Source organism: Primulina eburnea, chromosome 6 (assembly GCF_022965805.1).
Source record: "Primulina eburnea isolate SZY01 chromosome 6, ASM2296580v1, whole genome shotgun sequence".
Lineage (NCBI taxonomy): Eukaryota > Viridiplantae > Streptophyta > Magnoliopsida > Lamiales > Gesneriaceae > Primulina > Primulina eburnea.
The window spans coordinates 28,987,305-29,008,206 of NC_133106.1; the positions used below are offsets into that span (position 1 = coordinate 28,987,305).

Consider the following 20,902-nt stretch of genomic DNA (forward strand, 5'->3'; position numbering starts at 1 on the left):
ATGGATGTTCGGAAACTTCAACGGCTCCTACATCACCCCCCTTCTACCACCTCGGGTAGGATTCACTAGAAGACTTTGATCGATACAAATACTTGTACAAATCTACCCAGCTTAGGACTTACCCACTGCCTAACTGAACTCCTAGACTAGACTGAAGGCAGCACCTTCCAGTCAACACTTGTTTAATGTCTATGTGAGAATGACTACATACACAAGTTTAACGTCTTTGTGCAAGATAGTATTTTGGGTGATGGAGTGTGTGTGTGAACTGATTTCTGAAAATACCCAAAAGTGTTCTCACACACTGAGGGAAATATGCTTCTAATCTAAAGCTGATAACACGTTTAAGTGTTCCCTCGACTGGGCTGAATGCTTCTTTCTTAAGCTGATATGACTTTGAAGCGTGCTCTTTTCTTTTCTCTCTTTTGTTTTATGTTTCTTCACTGATCTTCACCCTCTACTTACAGGCGTGAAGTTTGATCGTATAATGTGACTCAATTATTGTATCCGTTGCAGTTTGAATTTGTTCCTCAAAATTTGTCTTGTTCTTTCTGGAACGCTTTGTCTTTAAGTTCTGATGCAACGTTCATTATTGTCCTTTTATTAGACAATTGTTTTGTATCTTTGTGCACAGCTGGATTCCACTTATATCAGCTTGTCTTGACCTGCAACTGATTGCTCCTAACGGATGTTCTGAACTGGTCAGTTGAACTGGCCTATAGTTGGGCTGGTGAAATCAGTTGGCTCATCATTTGAACTGATTTCACTCTTGTTCATTTGAACTGGTCTGTTAGGCTCTTCATTAGTTGAACACTACTTCGGCTGGCCAGGCTTCTAGGTTCTCCTGCTGAACCACCTATCAGCTGAACATTCAGTTGAACTCATATACGATACATCAGTGGAACTAGTTCAGTTTGGTTGATCAGTTGATGCGTTGGCGTCTTCGACAGCTTCAGTTTTGGCTTGTAACTGATTATTTCAGTTTCAGCTATCTGCGCACTAAGGTAGATTATTACAAACAAACAAACAAGTTTTGTTAACATCAAAATTAAGATTGCGAGCATGAAATGTTCCAACAAAAATAACGCTTCAAAAATATCAAATTTATACGATAAAATAAATGATAAATATGAAAAATAAACAATATCTATGTGATAGTCTTGAAACACAAATAAAATTCTAGAGAAATTTGGAACAAAATATTTTTTTCAACTACAAATATAAAAGCACAATGCAAATCTCAATAGCCTCCACAAATGAGATCATCTAATTCACTGACTAGATGATGTATGAATCACTTCCTAATGGATTCTTTGAGTATTGTAATCTTTGCCCGATATTGATAAAATAGAATATAAATCATAATTAATCCACCAAATGTTATAGCTAATATTAACCATATTGGATCATAATTAATAAGAGTTGAGTAGTCATGTTTACATATTATTTCTCTTGCACAGAAGTCCACCATCTTCTTAAGCACATATGGTCAAAATCTCATTTATTTACCATTTAAAATTATGTTTGTTTTAGAAGATTTTAAATGTGTAATAATGTTGAGCGAGAGCATTCAAAATATCGTAAACCACAAATATTTCAAAGATCTAAACCTCAATAGTTTTAGATCGAGTTGTTATATATCGTTATGTGGATGACCTGGTCGTGAACTCGAATATTGTTGAGATTTTAAAAAAAGAAAAATATATAATTATGGTGTTTGTGATTGTGTGGACACTAACATACTGTTTTATTAAACCTGTGATTTCAGCAGAAATATTTACCTTAATGAAACTACATAAGAAACTATTAAATATCTTTCACTTTTCATAAAGATCATCACATTAATAAGTTAATAACTGATTTTTAAATGATATGTGGTTGAAATTTCCTAATAGAAAATAATATTCTTTTTCTGTACCTTATAATTAAAATCTTGAATTTTGGAAATTTCACAATTAATATTAGAGTAACTAACTTGAAAAACACCGCATAATAAATAAAATACATGCTAAGGTACAAATTAATCAATAAATCTTATTTCATGTTTTACCTATGTAAACCATGTTATAAATATGAATTACTGACATAAAAAGTGCTATTTGGATGAATTTTTAATTCAAGTATATTCGTATAATTTAATGATGTAACTATTGAATTATATCCATTATTAATCTATGTGGTTAAATTAGAAAATAATTCAATATCATATCTTAATTAATTATATTTAGCACAATAAAATTTTCTATGGGATAAATTTTACTATTTAAATATAATTAATTATAATTTATATATCTTATGACCAAATGTGATTTATAATAAGTTATTTATAATTTTAGTTCATTCGAAAATGTTTTGGCAATTCTTCAATTAATTAAAATCATATGAATCACCAGGATATTTAATTCTTGAGTAGGTCTCTTGTGAGACGGTCTCACGAATATTTATCTGTGAGACGGGTCAACTCTACCGATATTCAAAATAAAAAGTAATACTCTTAGCATAAAAAGTAATACTTTTTAATGGATGACTCAAACAAGAAACCCGTCTCACAAAATACGACCTATGAGACCGTCTCACACAAGTTTTTGACTTAATTCTTTATGCTTAAAATATTATTCTTCATAATTATTTATCTCCAATTATTACCAAAATGATAAATAATTTTTAGTCTTTTACAACTAAACATGATTAAAAAGTTAATGTGCAATTTTAATTCAATTAAAGATGTTGTGATTATTCTTTAATAAATTAAAATTATAGGATTCATTAAGACATAAAATTAAAAACCTATAAATATTTACGCTCTTAATAATTTACCATCATATGTCATTAATATGATTCTCAACCACTTAATATATAATTTGCATAATTAAGAGTTGTGTGACCAATCTTAATTAATTAAAATTTTACGGGTTAACTTGATATAATTTTGACATTACTTAATTCTTTATATAATAATTATTTAATAACACAATAAACTTCCAAGAGTGCTCACAGGAAAGATAGATAAGGTTAAGACACTTTAAGTACCTAATTCCTAGACAAATCAACGTTCCTCATGGAGACAAGTGACAATTCAAGACAATTTAACTTGTCTATGAATAACTCCCCGTGTTATGTTTACATGAGTATTTCATAATTATTAATTACTTAATTATCCATATTATAAATCTTTATAAGCCAAAATTTTATTTATTTGGTAAGCTTATTATTCACAATTTAACTTAATTTGTACATATAAATTTATAGGAAAACAAAATAAATAATTTAGTATGAACAAGAAGTGAATCTCAATATGCATTCTTAAATTTTATTTGCATGCATGATTATGACAATCATAATGTTAAAATTTCATAATAACCAAACAATAATTACACATAATTTTTGTTTCATATATTTCATGAAAATAAACTCAAAATAAGGTAATATCATAATCTTGGAATGCCAATATTTTTAAAACAAAATTTAGAATTTTCATAATTCACATAAATTAACAATACAATATAACTATAAATCAAAATTCCAAAATTCTTAATTTGAAAATAACTTAAACTTAAAATTGAGAATAAAATTCTCAAATTAATAATTTTTCTATCAACCAATTTTAAAATTTGAAATTCTCAATAATAAAAGTTAACTGATTGGAGACAAAACCGCTCCGATACCAATTATTAGAAACATTTAACCTTATATATATTGAACTAAATTTGATTTACATACGCACTAACATAACACATAAATATTGATATGTATAAATATAAACTTGAACGAATTCTAACATCTAGCCATTAATATTGAATTTGAGATAAGAACGGGAGAGAGAGAAAACTTATGAACACAAAAGAACATAGATCTTCAAAACCTTTATGCAATCGTATATTTATTTTAAGATATTTTTTATTTTAATCCTGATAATATTCTTATTTATCTTGACGTCTCTCACATTTATCTTGATTAAAATATTGACCACAATTAAATATTATTAAAAGTACTTTAATAAAATAGTCTAACATGAAAGGTGATGGTGAAGGAATTACTCGAACCACAACAAGGGCATCTGATTCAATCAACCAACGAGTCCATCCAACGTGAGTTACGAGTGAAAGGCCTTACTGGATTGCCATCATTTCCGCGAGGTGATGGAAGAAACATTCGGATAAACATTTTCAAACAGCCATGAAAACATGTAAAGGCCCGTATTTCGTATTCATAATTTTACGGAATTATTAAAATTTTTCTAAATAAATAATTATTTTATCTCATTTAATTAAAATAAGCATGTAAATAATTATTAACTTTAAAATAACAACGAAAGCGAATAATATGTTCAACCAACAATTTAAAATAATCCAACGTAAACATCAATTTAAAATAATCCAACATATTAAAACTGGGTTTGCATAATAAAAGGTGCGTAAATTAAATCATAAGGTCCTCGGGTTTACTACTGTTGTCCCAAGATCGCTCACTGGTCTCCGCCCGCGGTTTCGACCTCGTCAATACCTACAACAATCAAGTCTAGTGAGTCTAAAGACTCAACATGTATATATCGTGAATAACAAGTAATGTATATCATAAAATCGCATGCAACGTAAAAATAACGTATCGTAAAGTGCATGGTAAATCATAACGTGAATAATTATAACTACGTGCATATCTAAAAATCATCCGTAAAAGCTTTGCTTAATAGAGCTCTGTCATAAGATATCATAATTTTCTGGTAGAGATAATGTTTCTAAGCAAGTGGCCCATAACATAACGTAAGCGCCTGATCAGACTAAACCACAGTATATTGGGCGGTAGAGATCAATCACAGCCCTTGGACTGGATGTCCGTACCCATACATAATCATAAACCGGTCGTAGGTCACCGGGCGGAGAGGTCCTCGGTTGCGCCTACCGACTTCCAAACCCATAAGCATAAGGTGGCCACAAGACATATAGCATATATCTGAAAAAATAAACATTTTATATTTGTATGCACGTAATATAATTATTATCTTATTTTTACCGGATGAGTTGGATCGTTCCCAGGCTTGCTGCGACTTACTACTAATATGTGACACATGCAATAAATCTTAATTTGACAAAATTTTAGCAATAGAACCAAAAACGAGACTATTCGGACCAACAACTTGATTTCTAATCATGGTATCGTACCAACCCGAACCAACATTAAACCGACGTTTAACCATGATTAAAATACCCCAAACATACTGAAAAATATGCATAATAACTGTAAAACACAAAAATGGGTGAAAGGAATCCAAAAACATAAAATACTCTTTCGAGAGTCATTTTGGCACCTTTCACCGTAAATTCTCGTACGACCTCTAAACTCGACCAAATCACGAACGGCCAAAAACATGACTTTCCTAACTCATTGAGGTACTGTCCAGTCCAAGGCCATGGGCTAAAAGCCAACCAAGAACTCAAACCAACCTCAAAACCGAAATGAAAGTTGCTGTAAAAAAAAAACCAGCAGTGGTAACTTGTGTGTTTGTGGTGTAAACTCTGAAATTTATTGACCAATGGCTTGAACCACCTCCCAAGGACTCTTACCAACATCCTAAGGCATGGCTTGGACCATGGCTAAGGGCTAAAATCCAACCATGTCCCAAGCCAACACCTAGGACAACAGAAACATACCAACCGAGACTCAATCCTGTGCAATGAAATGTAACGAATTGTTCTATTGTCTTGTGCCGTTCCAGTGGCCATTTGATTGACCATGGCTCGATCTAGACATGATGGAGTATTGTATGAACCATGGCTATGGGCTAGAAGCCAACCACAAACCACACAACACTCCAAAACCGAAGCTCACTCCTACAGATTTCAAAATTTCAAAACCGAGGGACATTTGCTATGTAATTAAAAAAAATCTGGTGCAGCCGTGAACCAAACATTGAAAGGATAATTTGTTCATGTCCTAGACATGTTAAGGTAGGGATCTAACGATAGCTACAGCCCCTAGGACAGCCAGGATTCGAACACCCCCTTTAAACAACTCAAAGACAGAAAACGTGCACAAAATCTGTACTCATGGAATTGTTGCTGTCCTATCTTTATTGCTGAGTGTATGGACTGAAACAAGTGAACCAACAACACCTTAACACACTCTAATTCATGCCTAGAAGTAGCCATGTGTGCCTGGAACCGAAGCAACCACCTGGATTCATCAAAACAACTCAACCGTAAAGCTGAACACAAAGGGCCGTGAAGGCGTGCAGAATTTTCAGAATGTTTGCTGTCAAATTTCGAGTTGCTGCTTATATCATGAATATATTATGGTTTCAAATATCTAATATGACTTGATTGAAGAGCAAAGAAACAACATATACATGCCTGGAATTTGTTTTGAGCCTTTTTTTTGTAATGCACATGGGTTGTTCTCGGTTGGGCTTGAGTCCCCTCACGGTTATCCCATTACCCATTACTCATAGAACTTCTCCAGCCCAGGCACTGGAGCTTTTGCCTTCCCAGCATTAGAACCCTGGAGCTTTTACCTCCCCAGGATTAGAACCCAAGACCTCCTGGACTTATATAGATCTTGGCAGCAATCCTGGTACCAGTTGATCTACTAGCTCAACTGGTACCAGGATTGCTGCCAAGATCTATATAAGTCCAGGAGGTCTTGGGTTCTAATCCTGAGGAGGTAAAAGCTCCAGTGCCTGGGCTGGAGAAGTTCTATGAGTAATGGGTAATGGGATAACCGTGAGGGGACTCAAGCCCAACCGGGAACAGCCCATGTGCATTACAAAACAAATCCACATTGAAGTAATCCTTGGATTCTTTGGAGGAAGCATCCACATTTTTCTTTATGAAGCCTGCATGAGGTGGCAGACACTTTCGAATGATCAAATCTAATCTGGTGGCTGGATGTGTAGCACGCGGCAGTAAAAAAAAGTTAAAAACCGATCAACCTGCTCTTGCCACAACCACATCACTCGAAGGTTGTAAGTTTCCTTGAAAAACCACTATATTTCTTGACACACAAACACTCCAGCAAAACACCACAAAACATCAATACAAAGAAAAATAATAATAAATAGTATATATAAAAGACAATGGTTTAATTATTAAACGGTTGTTTTAAGAATTTGTTTTAACAAAGACATCAGTTTCTCAAAAACCCTTGTCTATTTATTTTGCCCCGGCAAAAACTTGTGTGAGACGGTCTCATAGGTCGTATTTGTGAGACGGATCTCTTATTTGGGTCATCCATGAAAAAACATTACTGTTTATGCTAAAAATATTACTTTTTATTGTGAATATGGGTAGGGTTGACCCGTCTCACAGATTAAGATTCGTGAGACGATCTCACATGAGACCCACTCTTTTCTCCTGTCAAAGACATTAGATTTTAAAAATCGATGTCTTTAATGTTTTTTTTTATTAAAGACAAATATTAAAGACATCGATTTTTGTAAATCATTATATGTGATCATTTATTTTATAGGACAACGGTTTTCTATTGGCTTGTATTTTTTGAATTTTTAATTAATTGGAAAAAATAACCAATGCGAGTTTGTGACATTGGTTCTCAATCCCGTTGATGAGATTTTGGGCTTCAAAGTGTTGAGGAGAAGGAAAAGAACCAATGGATTTTGGGCTTCAAAGAGTCCGTTTGGATTTAATAGCTTTTTTCTTAATAATATATTTTTAAATTTTTTTTTTTATATATTTTGATATGTGTGTGTAAGTATTGTAGTACTTTAAAACTACTTAATTAAACTAAAATAAACCTGTTTCAAAAACCAAAATTTATAGCTTTTAAGTGATTTTTAAATAAGTCACACTAAATAAAAGTGTTTTTTAATCTATATATCAAACACAAAACTACTAAAAAAAATTTACTTAAAAAAGCAAACTTAAAAACAATTCTTTAAGCATAATGTTTTTAAAACCAAATACTCTCAAAGTTATCCAACACATAAACCTAGATTCTTTGTGTTATTCGGAAGCAGAGACGGATGTATTCTAGGGATGTACTGGGTTGTAGTCCAGCCCACTTTTTTTTTTTATTTTTTAATAATTAAGCGACGGTTTTTCAACAATCGTTGCTAATATTTGCGACAGTTTTAGTAAAACCGTCGCCGATTTGGATCAGCGACGGTTTTAATTACAGTAGCGACGGTTTATTCAAACAGTCGCTAATAACAGTCGCTATTAGCGACTGTTTTTTGAACAACCGTTGCTAATAGCGACGGTTGTTTCAAAAACCGTCGTACATCAATGTCTTAGTCCAATCAAGTCCCGTCCATTTACAAGGATGAGACCAAATTCACCTATATCCTCTGATCCGCTCCACCTCAATTCTACAAAATTTCTCTCCCAAGTCCCAAGCCCTTTAGCGACAGAATAGAATTACGGACTCCCGAAGAAATCGAATTGCTCCTCGGCAAGGCAACAATCCAGGTAAGAATCTGCTATACATTTTTTATTTTGCTTTTTTATAGCTTCTCTGTGTGTGATTTGTGGTTTCTTGATTGTTTGTTGTTGAGTTGTTGATTGACTATTACTTGTTTATTTGTTTAATAATTATTTTATTCTTGTTTAGGATTATAACTTGAACTATTTCAAAATGGAACATTAATCTGCTGCAAAGAAAGGAAAAACATTGATATCCTCTTTCTTTAAGAAGAGAGATCGTCAAGCTAGTGAAGATACTTCAATTCCTACGGTCCTTACAATGCAACATCAATCCAGTGAAAGTTTTCTATTTCCCAATATCCAAATTCCTTCATGTTCCTCTCCTAGAGACGATCATCAGTCTTCGTCTACTTTTATTGAACGAGATCCGGGAAAAAGAAAACAGATATGTGAATATCATGTTAATATACGAGATGAGATAAGACGTTCATATCTAAATATGAGGCCTTATTAACCAGATATGTTGGAGTATCCAGGTACAAAATTTGGAAGCCAGAATCGTCGTTTTCAGAAAATATGGTATCAGAAATTTTATTGGTTGGAGTATTCGCCTTCAACAAATAAGGCATATTGTTTCTATTGTTTTCTTTTCCTGAATGATGTTAATTCATCTAATATCTCGGCATTGGTCAATGAAGGATTTGAAAATTGGAAAAGGGTAAACCAAGGAAAAACATGTGCTTTTCTTGCCCATATTGGTTCTGCAGCTTCTTCACCTCATACTATGTGTGAGAGAAGGGCTGAAAATTTGATAAGGCCCTCACAACATTTTGATAAAGTGATGCATGCACAATCTAAAGAGGAAAAAGAGAAAAATCGTCTGCGTTTGAGCACCTCAATTGTAGCTGTTCGTTGGCTAGCATTTCAAGGTTGTGCTTTTAGAGGTAACGATGAATCTCTATCTTCATCTAATCGTGGAAATTTTCTTGAATTGGTGAAGGCTTTTGCAAAAATGAATATAGAAATTGATGAAGTTGTGCTTGAGAATGCTCCAAAAAATGCCCAATATATCGCTCCAGAAATTCAGAAAGAGATTTTACATATTATGGCCAATAGAGTACGACATATGGTTCGTGAAGAAGTTGGAGATAAATAATTATGTATTCTTGTTGATGAAGCCTGAGATATATCTAAACAAGAGCAAATGGCCATTATATTGAGGTTTGTGAACAATCATGGGATTTTGACAGAAAGATTTTTTGCCATCAAAAGTGTTAGTGACACTACCTCAATGAATTTGAAAAATGAGATATCAAATGTTCTTGTTCATCATGATCTCCATGTTAAGAAAATCAGAGGCCAAGGATATGATGGTGCTAGCAATATGCGTGGAGTGTGGAATGGAATTCAAACATTATTTCTCAAAGATTGTCCCTATGCATACTATGTCTACTGTTTTGCACATCGTTTACAACTGACATTGGTTTCTGCAGCTAAGGATGTTAGTGTTATTTGGGAATTCTTTTCTCATTTGGACAATATTGTTAATAATGTCACTTCTTTTACTAAGCGCATTGCTGAATTACATACTGCACAAAGAAATGAAATTGAGTATATGTTGTCAATTGGAGAACGTGATTCTAGAAGTGGTGCAAACCAGATTGGTAATTTGCAACGAGCAGAAGTTACTCGTTGGAGTTCTCACTATGATTCGGTAAAAAGCTTGATAGGTATGTACACTGCAACTTGCAAAGTTTTTGAAGTTCTCAGTGATTATTCTCCAAATGGAAGAGTTAAGGCTGAAGTTCGGGAGATTTACAGAAACATGGCAAGCTTTGAATTTGTGTTTATTTTGCACTTAATGCATAAAATTATGAGAACAACAGATACTCTTTGTCAAATTTTCAAAGAAAATCTCAAGACATTTTGACTGCTATCACATTTTTCACTACTACCAAAACTTGTCTTCAAGAATTTAAAGAATGTGGGTGGAATGAATTTTTTCAAGGAAGTTAAAGTTTTTTGCTCAAGAAATGAAATTGATGTGCCTGACCTTGATTGTCTATATAAGATTGGACGTTCCTGTCGGCAAACTACAATAGAACATCATTACCACTTTGATGTTTTTAATGCAGCAATAGATTTCATTTTGATGGAGTTAAATACTCGGTTCAATGAGTCATCGGTGGAACTTCTTTCTCTTAGTACAGCTTTAGATCCTAAAAATTCATTTGACTCATTTAACAGTGATGATATTTGCAAGCTTGCGAAGAAGTTTTATCCTGGAGATTTCACAGATCAAGAAATTGTTGCTTTGGAGTATGAATTGATACATTATTATAAACTTGATGTGATGCAGAATTTAAAGGTTTTTACACTTGTTGAGTTGTGTCAGCAATTGACCGAGAGTGGACGGTCAAGTGTTTATGTTATATTGACTAGATTGATTCATCTTGTTTTGACATTACCTGTGTCTACTGCCACTACTGAGCGGGATTTTTCAGCAATGAAGCATGTGAAGACGGCACTTCGCAATAAAATGGAGGATGACTTTCTTGCCGATTATTTGACACTCTATATTGAACAAGATTTAGCTAAACATATTGATGTAAATTCTATTATTGATGAATTTTATGTTTTAAAATCTCGTAGGGCACAACTTCGTTGAACGATATAATGTAAATTTTTTTAAATAATATATAACTTATCATATTGAGTTCAAGCCCCTCCCAGCTTTTATTCCTGGATCCGTCCCTGTTCGGAAGTGAAGGTTATAGTTTGCCATACCGCGGAAGGTAATGCCAGTCTTGAAGAAACAAAGCCTTAGACTTCGCGGATTCAGTCTAGGAGAGCTTCTCCAATATCAGAAGGACCGGTGTTCCCCATCACGGTGCTTATAAAATCTTTCAGCACTGTGGTCCTCTGTGCCACGAAACTGTATAGAATCACCAATAAACCACCGAGTTGAGCCAACAGATGTTAATCTTTTTCTTCTTCTTTACGTTACCATCGAATTCATTTGATTTTTCATATTTAGGTACTGAAATTAGGGCCTTTACGCTTTGGGGTAAGTTTTTTATGCATCAGAAAGCTCGGAAGAAGGAGTAGATATCTAGCGAGCCAACTTGTAGTAAGATTTTACAATTTTATCCAACCGTGACATTTAATTTATCTGTATATTTATGCAAGTTAAATAAAGTCCTTAAATATACTATAGTACCATAAGATCTATCTTGCAACCCATGGAATTCATTAAGATTTGTGTTTAATATTCTAAATTCGTTTTTAGTCGATTCAGCTGGCTAAAATAAAGATAAATGTCGTTCGAGCTCGAGACTAGTATTTATGTTGTTAACGCCAATGTTCATTTGTATAAGCATGAAGATGTTCAAACATACATACGTGTGATCATATGATGATTGCATTGAACAACACTCATTCAGACTTTTTAAGTGGTTATCAGTTATAGAGTGGATTAAGCCCACAATTATAATTATACACCATTAGTCTTTTGATCCGGGATAACATAGAGGTTATACGTACTAGCACTGTACTTTTATTCATTTACCGACTAGACGAGGGTTATCATGTGGCGAGGTCGGGTGTTGTTCTGACATAAGCAAGAGCCGATGCATTATAGTTTTGGATTCACGTCTCACCTACGGGTATGATTATCCTATGTGATCTAATGAGTTAATAGTGCAAGAAATATCTGGGCAGAATATGAGTTGTGCTTTAATGAAAAATGTTGTTTTTGTTGCACACAAGATTACACTGTAATCACCCAAAAATACATCATATCGTTATCGAATTCATGTACGACTCTCAATATACAAATGGATGCAGATTTGATGGAGATATCTAAGATAAAAGGACTGTATTACACACTAATTATAAGTTTTTGGTTTTTGCAGACAATATCAATGATACCTACGGATCATGGGACTATGCTACTTAGTGCTCTTACCATGATCAGATGAGTGCAATAAGATTTGAGTTTTGACATTCTTGATCAACGAGTTGATGAAAATAATTGGGCTAATTAAAATAAACCCGAATAAGGATAAATATTGTACTGAATTACATGAAGTTGTAAATCCACATCTATTTGTATCCCTAAACCATTGAGACTCGCAAAAATACTGAATTATGTGAATAGTCAGATTAAAGGAGTTGAATTTGATGATTAAGTTTGATGTAGATTAAACATTTTTCTTATGAAAGAGTTTATAAGTTTCCATATTTGTAAGTTGTGGAAGTTGGCTTAGATGCTAATTAAACGAGGAGAGTGCAAGTGTCTAATTTTTTTGAAGAAGTTCCAAAATAAGCAACTACCAAATTGAACAGTGGAATTTTTTATCTTCAAAATTTTTATTTTTAATTATATTAATGAGTTTTGTGCCCTCGTCTCATCGGATTTTTCTGTTCGTTGATTGGAAATATGATGAATCAATAATCCTAAAATGTTTTATTAACAAACATGGAAAATCTAGTCAAATTTCTCAAGGAATAATGATTATTTAATTATATCATGTGAAGTCAAAAGTTGAAAATAAAACATACGAGTTTTTACAATTGGAAAACACCAAATCCTAGTAGAAAGAGAATTCTAGAATGACTATACTTATATGTAATTCGTTTAAGTTTTGTAAAGACATTGATATGATTTATGTAACGTCCCCATCATTTAAAGGTTCATGTAAACCACATGCATGTAATTTATTAAATTTCTTTGGTATTTTATTAATTTGTTTTAAAGCATTAATGTAGGTTTATTTCATAAATTATGAGTTTAATTATTTTTATGCATTTTATGCTTAATTATTGCATAATAGAATTTAATTCATGGAATTTTAAAAGCTCATGCATTAAAGATTTTTAAGTTGCATTTCGCGCTCGAACGAGGATCGGAGACCGGATAAGTTTCAGGAAAATTATTTTAATAACATGATTCATTTTTATTAATTAATATAAGATGTTTTAAAGGTATTTTTCAGGAAATTGGATTTATTGGGTATTTTTACCCGTATGATTTTAATTTTTAACGGTACGTAAATTTTATCGAATCGGGGGACTTTTTAAGGGTTCGGTTAATATTTTCAAAATCTTTCCATCACGAAATATTTTTCGGGAGTATGTTCGGTTTTAATGAGCCTAATTTTATATTTATTGGACTTAAAACTCTTTTAATTCCTTTTAATTTAAATTTAAGGACTCATTAAACTAATAGATAACTATTAAAATATTACACATTGACCCTACAACCATTATAACTCTTTCCAACAGCCGACATACATATTCAAAAGTCTCTTACCATCAGTTTCAGAATTAAAACCAGCTGGTGGCATTAGTTTTTCAATCATACGTGCAAAGGAAGGAAGAAAAAAATTGTCTCTCGGGTTCCCTCGCTTCGTTCTTGATCTTCAATCTTCAAAGGCACGCATGTACTTTTATTTCTGCATCATACATGCTAGTTATTTTCGGATTTGGGTGTTTGTTTGCATAGAAGTTTCGACCCATCCATGCACAGGGAAGATTTTCGGTTTTTGTTCATATACATGCATTCTTTATTGTGACTCACGGTTTTTGCTCCTGTTTGTGCAATGGGACTGTCATGTGGTGCGTTGAGATCTGTGAGTACCGAGAAGAAGAGAAATGATAGGCTGGAAACGAGATCACACGGCGTTGAGGAAGAGTGGTTCACGTTTTTGAGGTTTTGGGGTTCGTAGAGGGTAGATCGATGGAGTGGTGGAGGACCAGCGTTGCAGGAGCCATACCAAGCCATGGACCAGACCCTGAGGGGTCTGAACCACGGCCTGGAAAGGCTCGGCCAGTGCTGGGATGAGCCACGAAGCCGATCGAGCACGGGTAGGAGAGTTAGCCGCGGTAGGAGTCTTTTGATGAGTCTCGGTTCTTAGCAGCCAGCGGTGTGCTTGGGGCTTGTGGTGTGGTTCTGGTAGGTCCATTAGGGTCTGATCTTGGTCGCTAGTAGATTGGTTCGTGGCTAGCGTGAGCTGGTGCGAGCCTAGGAGCGCTAGGATGCGAGTAAAGTCATTTCGGGTTTGGGAAAAGGAAGTCGCATTTTTTCAGCAACTTTCCAGCAAATGTAGGGGACTGGTTTTATGGGTTTAGGGGCCTGAATTGTTGGGTTTTAGGACTTTTAAGAGTTTATGAGGTGTGGTAAAAAGTTGGGAATTATTTGGTTAAGTTTCGAGTCGATTCGGGTTAAAACCGGGACCTCGATCCAAGATTTAAAATGAATTGGATAATTTGTAAAATGGGCTTAAGTTTACGTCTAGGAATGCTTTAAATATGTTTTGGGACATTTTTAAGAAGTTTGGTAAGTTTTGGATCAAAATAATGAGTTTTGGAATTATCCGGGATTTAATTACCTGCACGGAACGTAATTTAAAGGATAAATTGAAACACCTAGATTTAGGCTTAATAAAATTATGGGAAATTATATTTAAGCTGAAATAATTATTAGAAGACTAAGTTTTTAATTTGGGAATTTTATGCTAAGGTTTTTTTTAATTCGGGATTAAAAAGCATTAATAGGTTATATTTAAAAATTAATTTAAAAGTCGTAGATTTAAGCCAAATAAAAATATGGGAAAGTTTTTGTAAGCTTAAATAATTATTTGGGATGTGTTAGAGTCAATGGAATTAAGAAAATGTCAAAGAAGTGAAATTTTACGTCTATGGACAAATGGTAATTTTTGGGTTTCTAGGGGCAAAATGATCATTTTGCACCTGGGGTGAGATTTTGGTCCTGACAGCCCTGAGCACATTTTATCATCATGTTTATGATTTTTACGCAATTATGATAAATACGGTGCATGCTTGGTTTAAAGGAAAAAGTTACGTATATGCATATTTTTATTAAGTGATGATTATGATACTATTTTTGAAGGATGTGATTTGGTTGTGACGGATGATGTATATGTATACGATGATATGAGATATGATGAGCTGAGGCTCGGGCTCAGTGGACGGGTAATGCTGTCGCTGCTGTCCCTCGCCGTCGGGTACCACGGTTACATGTAGATGGATCCATCGATAGAGCTGATACGAAAGTCACAACTAATGAACCGAATTCAATTAAAAAGAACACGTATACGTATATGATGACATGAGATGATATGTTTTGACACGATATGATTTTACACGACATGTATACGTATATGATGACATGAGATGACATGTTTTGAGACGATATGATTTTACACGACACGTATACGTATATGATGACATGAGATGACATGCTATGATTATTACCATGTTTTTAAAGGACACGTTTACATATATGATTTTTACTGCAGACACGAATGCTTTTAAGTTCACGAAAGATATATTGAGTATGATATTTTTCACTGCTGTGTGCTATGTATATGTACTTGTTATTAACGGTGAAGGTGTGTTGAGTCTTTAGACTCACTAGGCGTGTGTGATGCAGGTGAGCTTAATGATGAGGAGACTGGAGGTGCCGAACTCTGAGTAGGCAGACCTGGTGCGGTGACATGACCCGAGGACCACATGTTTTCCGCATTACGATTTATGAAATTGAGAGGAGATAATATTTTCATACGTCGATTATTTTAAGATTTATACTCGTTTATGTTTACGTATGATTTTAAAAAAAAAATTCCGCATTTTTTAAAAACGAGTGAGACGTTTCAATTTATGAAATAAACTGGTTTTGGAAATTTGATTACTAAGAATCTTGTTAATAGTCATGTGATTATTGACGTCAGATGTACCACGTCTCGGTCTCGGGGCGTCACAAAAATGACTAAGCAGGAGTAGAAGTATCCATTTTGTTATATAATCTTCGACAAAAGAAAATAGTTAGAGATTTGAAAGTCGAAAAGAACGCAAGAGATGCAAATAGATTTTAAGAGAGTTTGAAAATGGCAAAGAAAGAGCAAGATATTAATTGGTAGTTATATTGTGTGAACTTTTGTATTTCACATATAGTACATGTGATAATCTGCTTATGAACAATTTTTTAATCAAGTAATTAGGTCACTCTGAAAATATTTAATGAGGAATAGAAAAGTCGTTAAAGATAATTATTATATGATAGATCAGTTAGACTAAGAGTGCGTCTGTCGTTATGACTATATAAATAAACTGACAGTTAGCAAGACTCATAGAGTAACTGATTATTCTCTTATCAATAAGGCTTTGAGATTTAATTTCCCTAAGTGAAATAATAACACAATTAAGATAAGTCAATGAGTCCTGAAAAATTTCTAAAGCAGGAAAAATTATTCTCTGCAAGTGGTTTTGTGAAGATGTCTGCAGCTTATTGCTCGGTTGAGATATATTCAAGTCTGATGTCCTTCTTCAACACATGATCAGAATGTAATGACGACGAGTGTCAATATGATTAGTTTGATAGTGTAAAACTGGAATGTGTGTGATAGAAATTGCATTAGTATTGTCACAGAAAATTAGTGATTCTTGAGCATTGATCTCCTAGTCTCTTAATTATTGTTGAATTCATAGCAGTTGGGTACAACAACTTCCATCGGCTAGGTATTCAACCTCTGCAGTTGATATTGTGATAGATGTTTACTTTTTTCGAAGCCAAGCAATAATCCTGTCTCCAAAAAACTGACAAGATCCACTGGTACTTTTTCGATCAAGTTTATATCCTACATAGTCTGCATCAGAAAATCCAACTAAATTGAAAGATGAATCCTTAGCATACCATAATCCAACATTTTTAGTTCTCTTTAGATATTTTATGATACGTTTGGAGGCTAAGAAATGAGACTGTTTATGATCAAACTAAAATCTAGCACACATACATACAATAAACATTATATCAGGTCGACTGGAAGTTAGATACAATAGTGAACCTATCAAATCCATACATTGTTACTTAAATTGATATTTTCCCTTCGTCTTTATCAAACTTAATTGATGCACTCATGGGGGTTGATGCAGCAGAACATGTTTCCATACCAAATCGTTTCAAAAATTCTTTGGTGTAATTAATCTGACAAATGAAATTATATTGTCTAATTGTTTGATTTGTATACCAAGAAAGAATGCCAATTCTCCCATCATTATCATCTCGAATTTGTCCTGCATTGTTTTAGCAAAATTTTCGTAGTGTTTGAATTAATGGAACAAAAAATAATATATTCAACATAAATATGAACTGACAATATATGATCTTTTTTTATTGTAATGAATAAGGACTTATCAATTGAACCTGTTGTAAAACCATGATCAAGAAAAATTGTAATAAAGTGTCATACACTTTTTCTTGCAATTGAGCATTTAGAAATGCATTATTTATATACATTTTGTGAACTTTGAAGTTCTTGTAGGCATCATTTGCAATAAAAATTCTGATTGTTTCTAGTCTTGCTATTGGTGCAAAGGTCACATCAAAATCTATGTCTTCTTCATGTCTAATGCCTTGAGTAACTAATCTAGCCTTGTTTCTTATCACAGACACATCTTCATTCAATCTTCATTCTGTTTGTTTCTATATATCCATCGAATTTCGATGACTGACGGATGTGTTGTTCTTGGAACCAAATGTCATAATTTTTTTTTGTCAAACTGATTTAGTTCTTCTTGCATTGCTTCTATCCAACTATTTGTCCCTCAGTGCGTCATTAATTCTCTTAGGCTACAAATGTGAGATAAAAAGCAACATGTCAGAAATCATTTAACATATGTTTTATTGTCATTAGCAGGGCAGAGGGGTTTCCAATTACCAGTGAGGGTGGATGCATCATACTTCATCTGTATCATGGACCCCAAGGGTTATTATTAATATTGTTTGGAGTAGGATCAAGTTGATTTACCTCAGTTGGGCTATCATGAGTCAGGTTTTCAAAATTTTGATATCTTCAGTTTGGTTCAAATCGACTTGGTTACGATCAGTCTGCTCATAAAAAAGATTGATATCTTCAATCTAATTTATCATGTCAGTTGGGTCGGTTTGCTTGTCTGTCAACTCTATTTTCATCAAAAACAACATGCACAGTTTCTTCAACATTTAAAGTTATTTTGTTAAAAACTTTAAAGGTCTTACTCAGTACAAAATATCCAAGAAAAATACCTACATTTGATTTAGCATCAACATAGTCAAATGATTTTCACCATTATTATGCATGTAACATGTGCATCCAAAAATGTGAAAATATGATAGATTAGGATATTCTCGTTCAATATCTCATATGGAGTTTTACCATATTTCTTATTGATCATTGTTCTATTCTTAGTGTAGTATGAATTGTTGATAGCTTTTGCCCAAAATCTTTTTAAGATTCTTGAATCAGCAAGCATAGTTCTAGCAGCTTTTTTCAAGGTTCTGTTCCTTATTTTGGCTACTCCATTTTTTTAGGAAATCGTGCAGCTGAGTATTCATGACAAATTCCATATTCTTACAAATAGGAATCAAGAGTTTTGTTGATAAATTCAGTTTCTCGATCACTTCTGATCTTGATTATTTAACCTGATTTCTCATTTTGAATGCACTTAAGAATTTAATCAGTTGGGTACTAGTGCAATCTTTACAACTTAAAAATATAATCTGAGTAAATCGAGAAAAATCATCAATAATAACAAGATTACATTCCAGTCTTCCTAAGCTCGTCATAGGAATTGGACTAAATAAACACATGTGCAAGAATTCTAAGCATCTAGTCGTTAGTTTGTTAGATTTGTTTTTGAAACTAGATCTCATCTTCTTACCTAACTAACTTGTATAATAGACATGATTCTTAAAAAATCTTAAGCCAAGAAAGCCTTCGACCAAACTCAGTTTACGCAAGTTGTTGATAGATCTAAAATTAAAACAATTTAGCCTTTTATTCCATAACTGATGTTATCCTGATTAACAGTCATAAAACATGTCGATGGGGCTATATAGTTATTATCCTAGTCAATCTTATAGGTTTTGTCATTTCTAATTCCTGATAGTAGAGTTTTGTTGTTGGAATCCTTAATCAAACAAATATTTTTTTCATCAAATTCAACCAAATAGTCATTATCACAGAGTTGACTGATATTAATTAAATTGTAGCACAAATTTTCAACAAGTAAAACATCATTAATGATAATGCTTTCATGAGTAATTTCTTACCCACGGTTTTACCATTTTCATTGCCACCAAAATTGATTCTGGGACCTTCATATTTGATCAGTTGGGTTAGCAGTTGGGTTTTACCAATCATGTGCCTTGAACATCCACTGTCCAAGTAACAAAGTGATTTATTTAGTGATTCTTCTCCTTTAATCTACAATCACAAGTAAAATTCCACTAGTACCCAATCCTACTTAGGTCCAAACGACATTAGTCCCTTAGAAATCCACACTTGGATCAGTTTGAGAGACCGGCCTCTTTGTTTGTTCTGAAAGGGTTGTGCATAAACATGTGTGTATAGTGCTATTTGTGAATTAAATACAACATGTTGTTTGCCTTTTCTATCTTCACTGGTCAACTTGTAAACTCTTCTGAATAGGCTTGTGGTTATGGTATCGGTAGGACTTACTATTCACAGAGTTATTCATTACTGAACCGAATCTGTTATCAAAATAGTTAGGCTTTGCATTAGAATTCTCGGGTTTGTAACCAATACAAAAAAATTTGTCTTTATTCATGTGAGGTCCAAAATTCGATAATGTAATCCAACTGCATGCAAATCTAGGAAAAATGAAAAATGTCTAATTAAATTGTTTTAATTGCATGAAGTAATTATGGTAGGCATGTTTACACGTGTAAAAAATGGTTTTCTACTAGAATGCATAAAACTGTATTTTAAAGGCTATTCGTGACACGATCGAGGAACAGAGACCGGGGACCACGAAGGGAAAAATAATTATTTTTTATTATTTAATATATGGTATATTTAAATGGTACTTTCAAAAATGATACTTTTTGAGGTTTTTTTTAAGCGCTGAGTCGTATTTTAGATCGGTATTCAATTTTGACGAAAATAAGGACTTTTTGGGAACTCGATTAATATTTTTGAAAAGTATCCTAAACAAAATATTTTAACTACTATCTAATAAGCCTAATGAGCCTATTATACTATAATTAATGGGCCTAAACTTGTATCAATATTTTATATCAAACAAGGCCCAAAAACCCCGAAACTCACGCCCACTCTTCAAGAGAGATAGGGTTTCTCCATCAGCACACACACACATCACAAGTTTTTTGAGAGCAATTCACGCAAGTTTTGAAGGAATTCAGCAAGGTATTCTCTCCATCAACGTTTCTCGTATCGCAAATCGTTTGACAAAACTAGAGTTCTCATCTTTTAAAACTCTTGCTTATAATGCACAAAGGGGCTTCCATGGTAGGGTTACTAGAAGGGAAGTTTTTCCACATGTTTAAGAGTCCTTAGATGCATGTTTAAGGGATGGAAAAGATAGGGTGACATGATGAACGAAAATTTGGTTTGCATGGAATTAGGGTTTAGAACTTGGCTTCCTAAGAGGGCACGGCTCTTACCTGCTGTAGGGACATGTTCAAGGGCCCTAAGAGAGGCTAT

General features: G+C 33.5%; 2 protein-coding genes and 1 long non-coding RNA gene across 3 annotated transcripts; all 3 read left to right on the plus strand.

Annotated features, from left to right (window-relative positions):
- Positions 1 to 8,895: 8,895 nt before the first annotated feature.
- LOC140835453 (uncharacterized) lies at positions 8,896 to 9,531 on the plus strand. Its single transcript, XM_073200945.1, has one exon. It carries the CDS (start codon positions 8,896 to 8,898, stop codon positions 9,529 to 9,531), a length of 636 nt encoding a protein of 211 aa, XP_073057046.1.
- A 48-nt stretch (positions 9,532 to 9,579) lies between these two features.
- Positions 9,580 to 10,305, plus strand: LOC140835454 (uncharacterized). The gene has a single exon (XM_073200946.1). The coding sequence runs from the start codon at positions 9,580 to 9,582 to the stop codon at positions 10,303 to 10,305; it is 726 nt and encodes a 241-aa protein (XP_073057047.1).
- Positions 10,306 to 11,138: 833 nt separating this feature from the next.
- On the plus strand, positions 11,139 to 12,565 carry LOC140833427 (uncharacterized). The gene is made up of 2 exons (XR_012118472.1): positions 11,139 to 11,505; positions 12,290 to 12,565. It is a non-coding gene; the product is annotated as an uncharacterized lncRNA (long non-coding RNA).
- Positions 12,566 to 20,902: the final 8,337 nt, after the last annotated feature.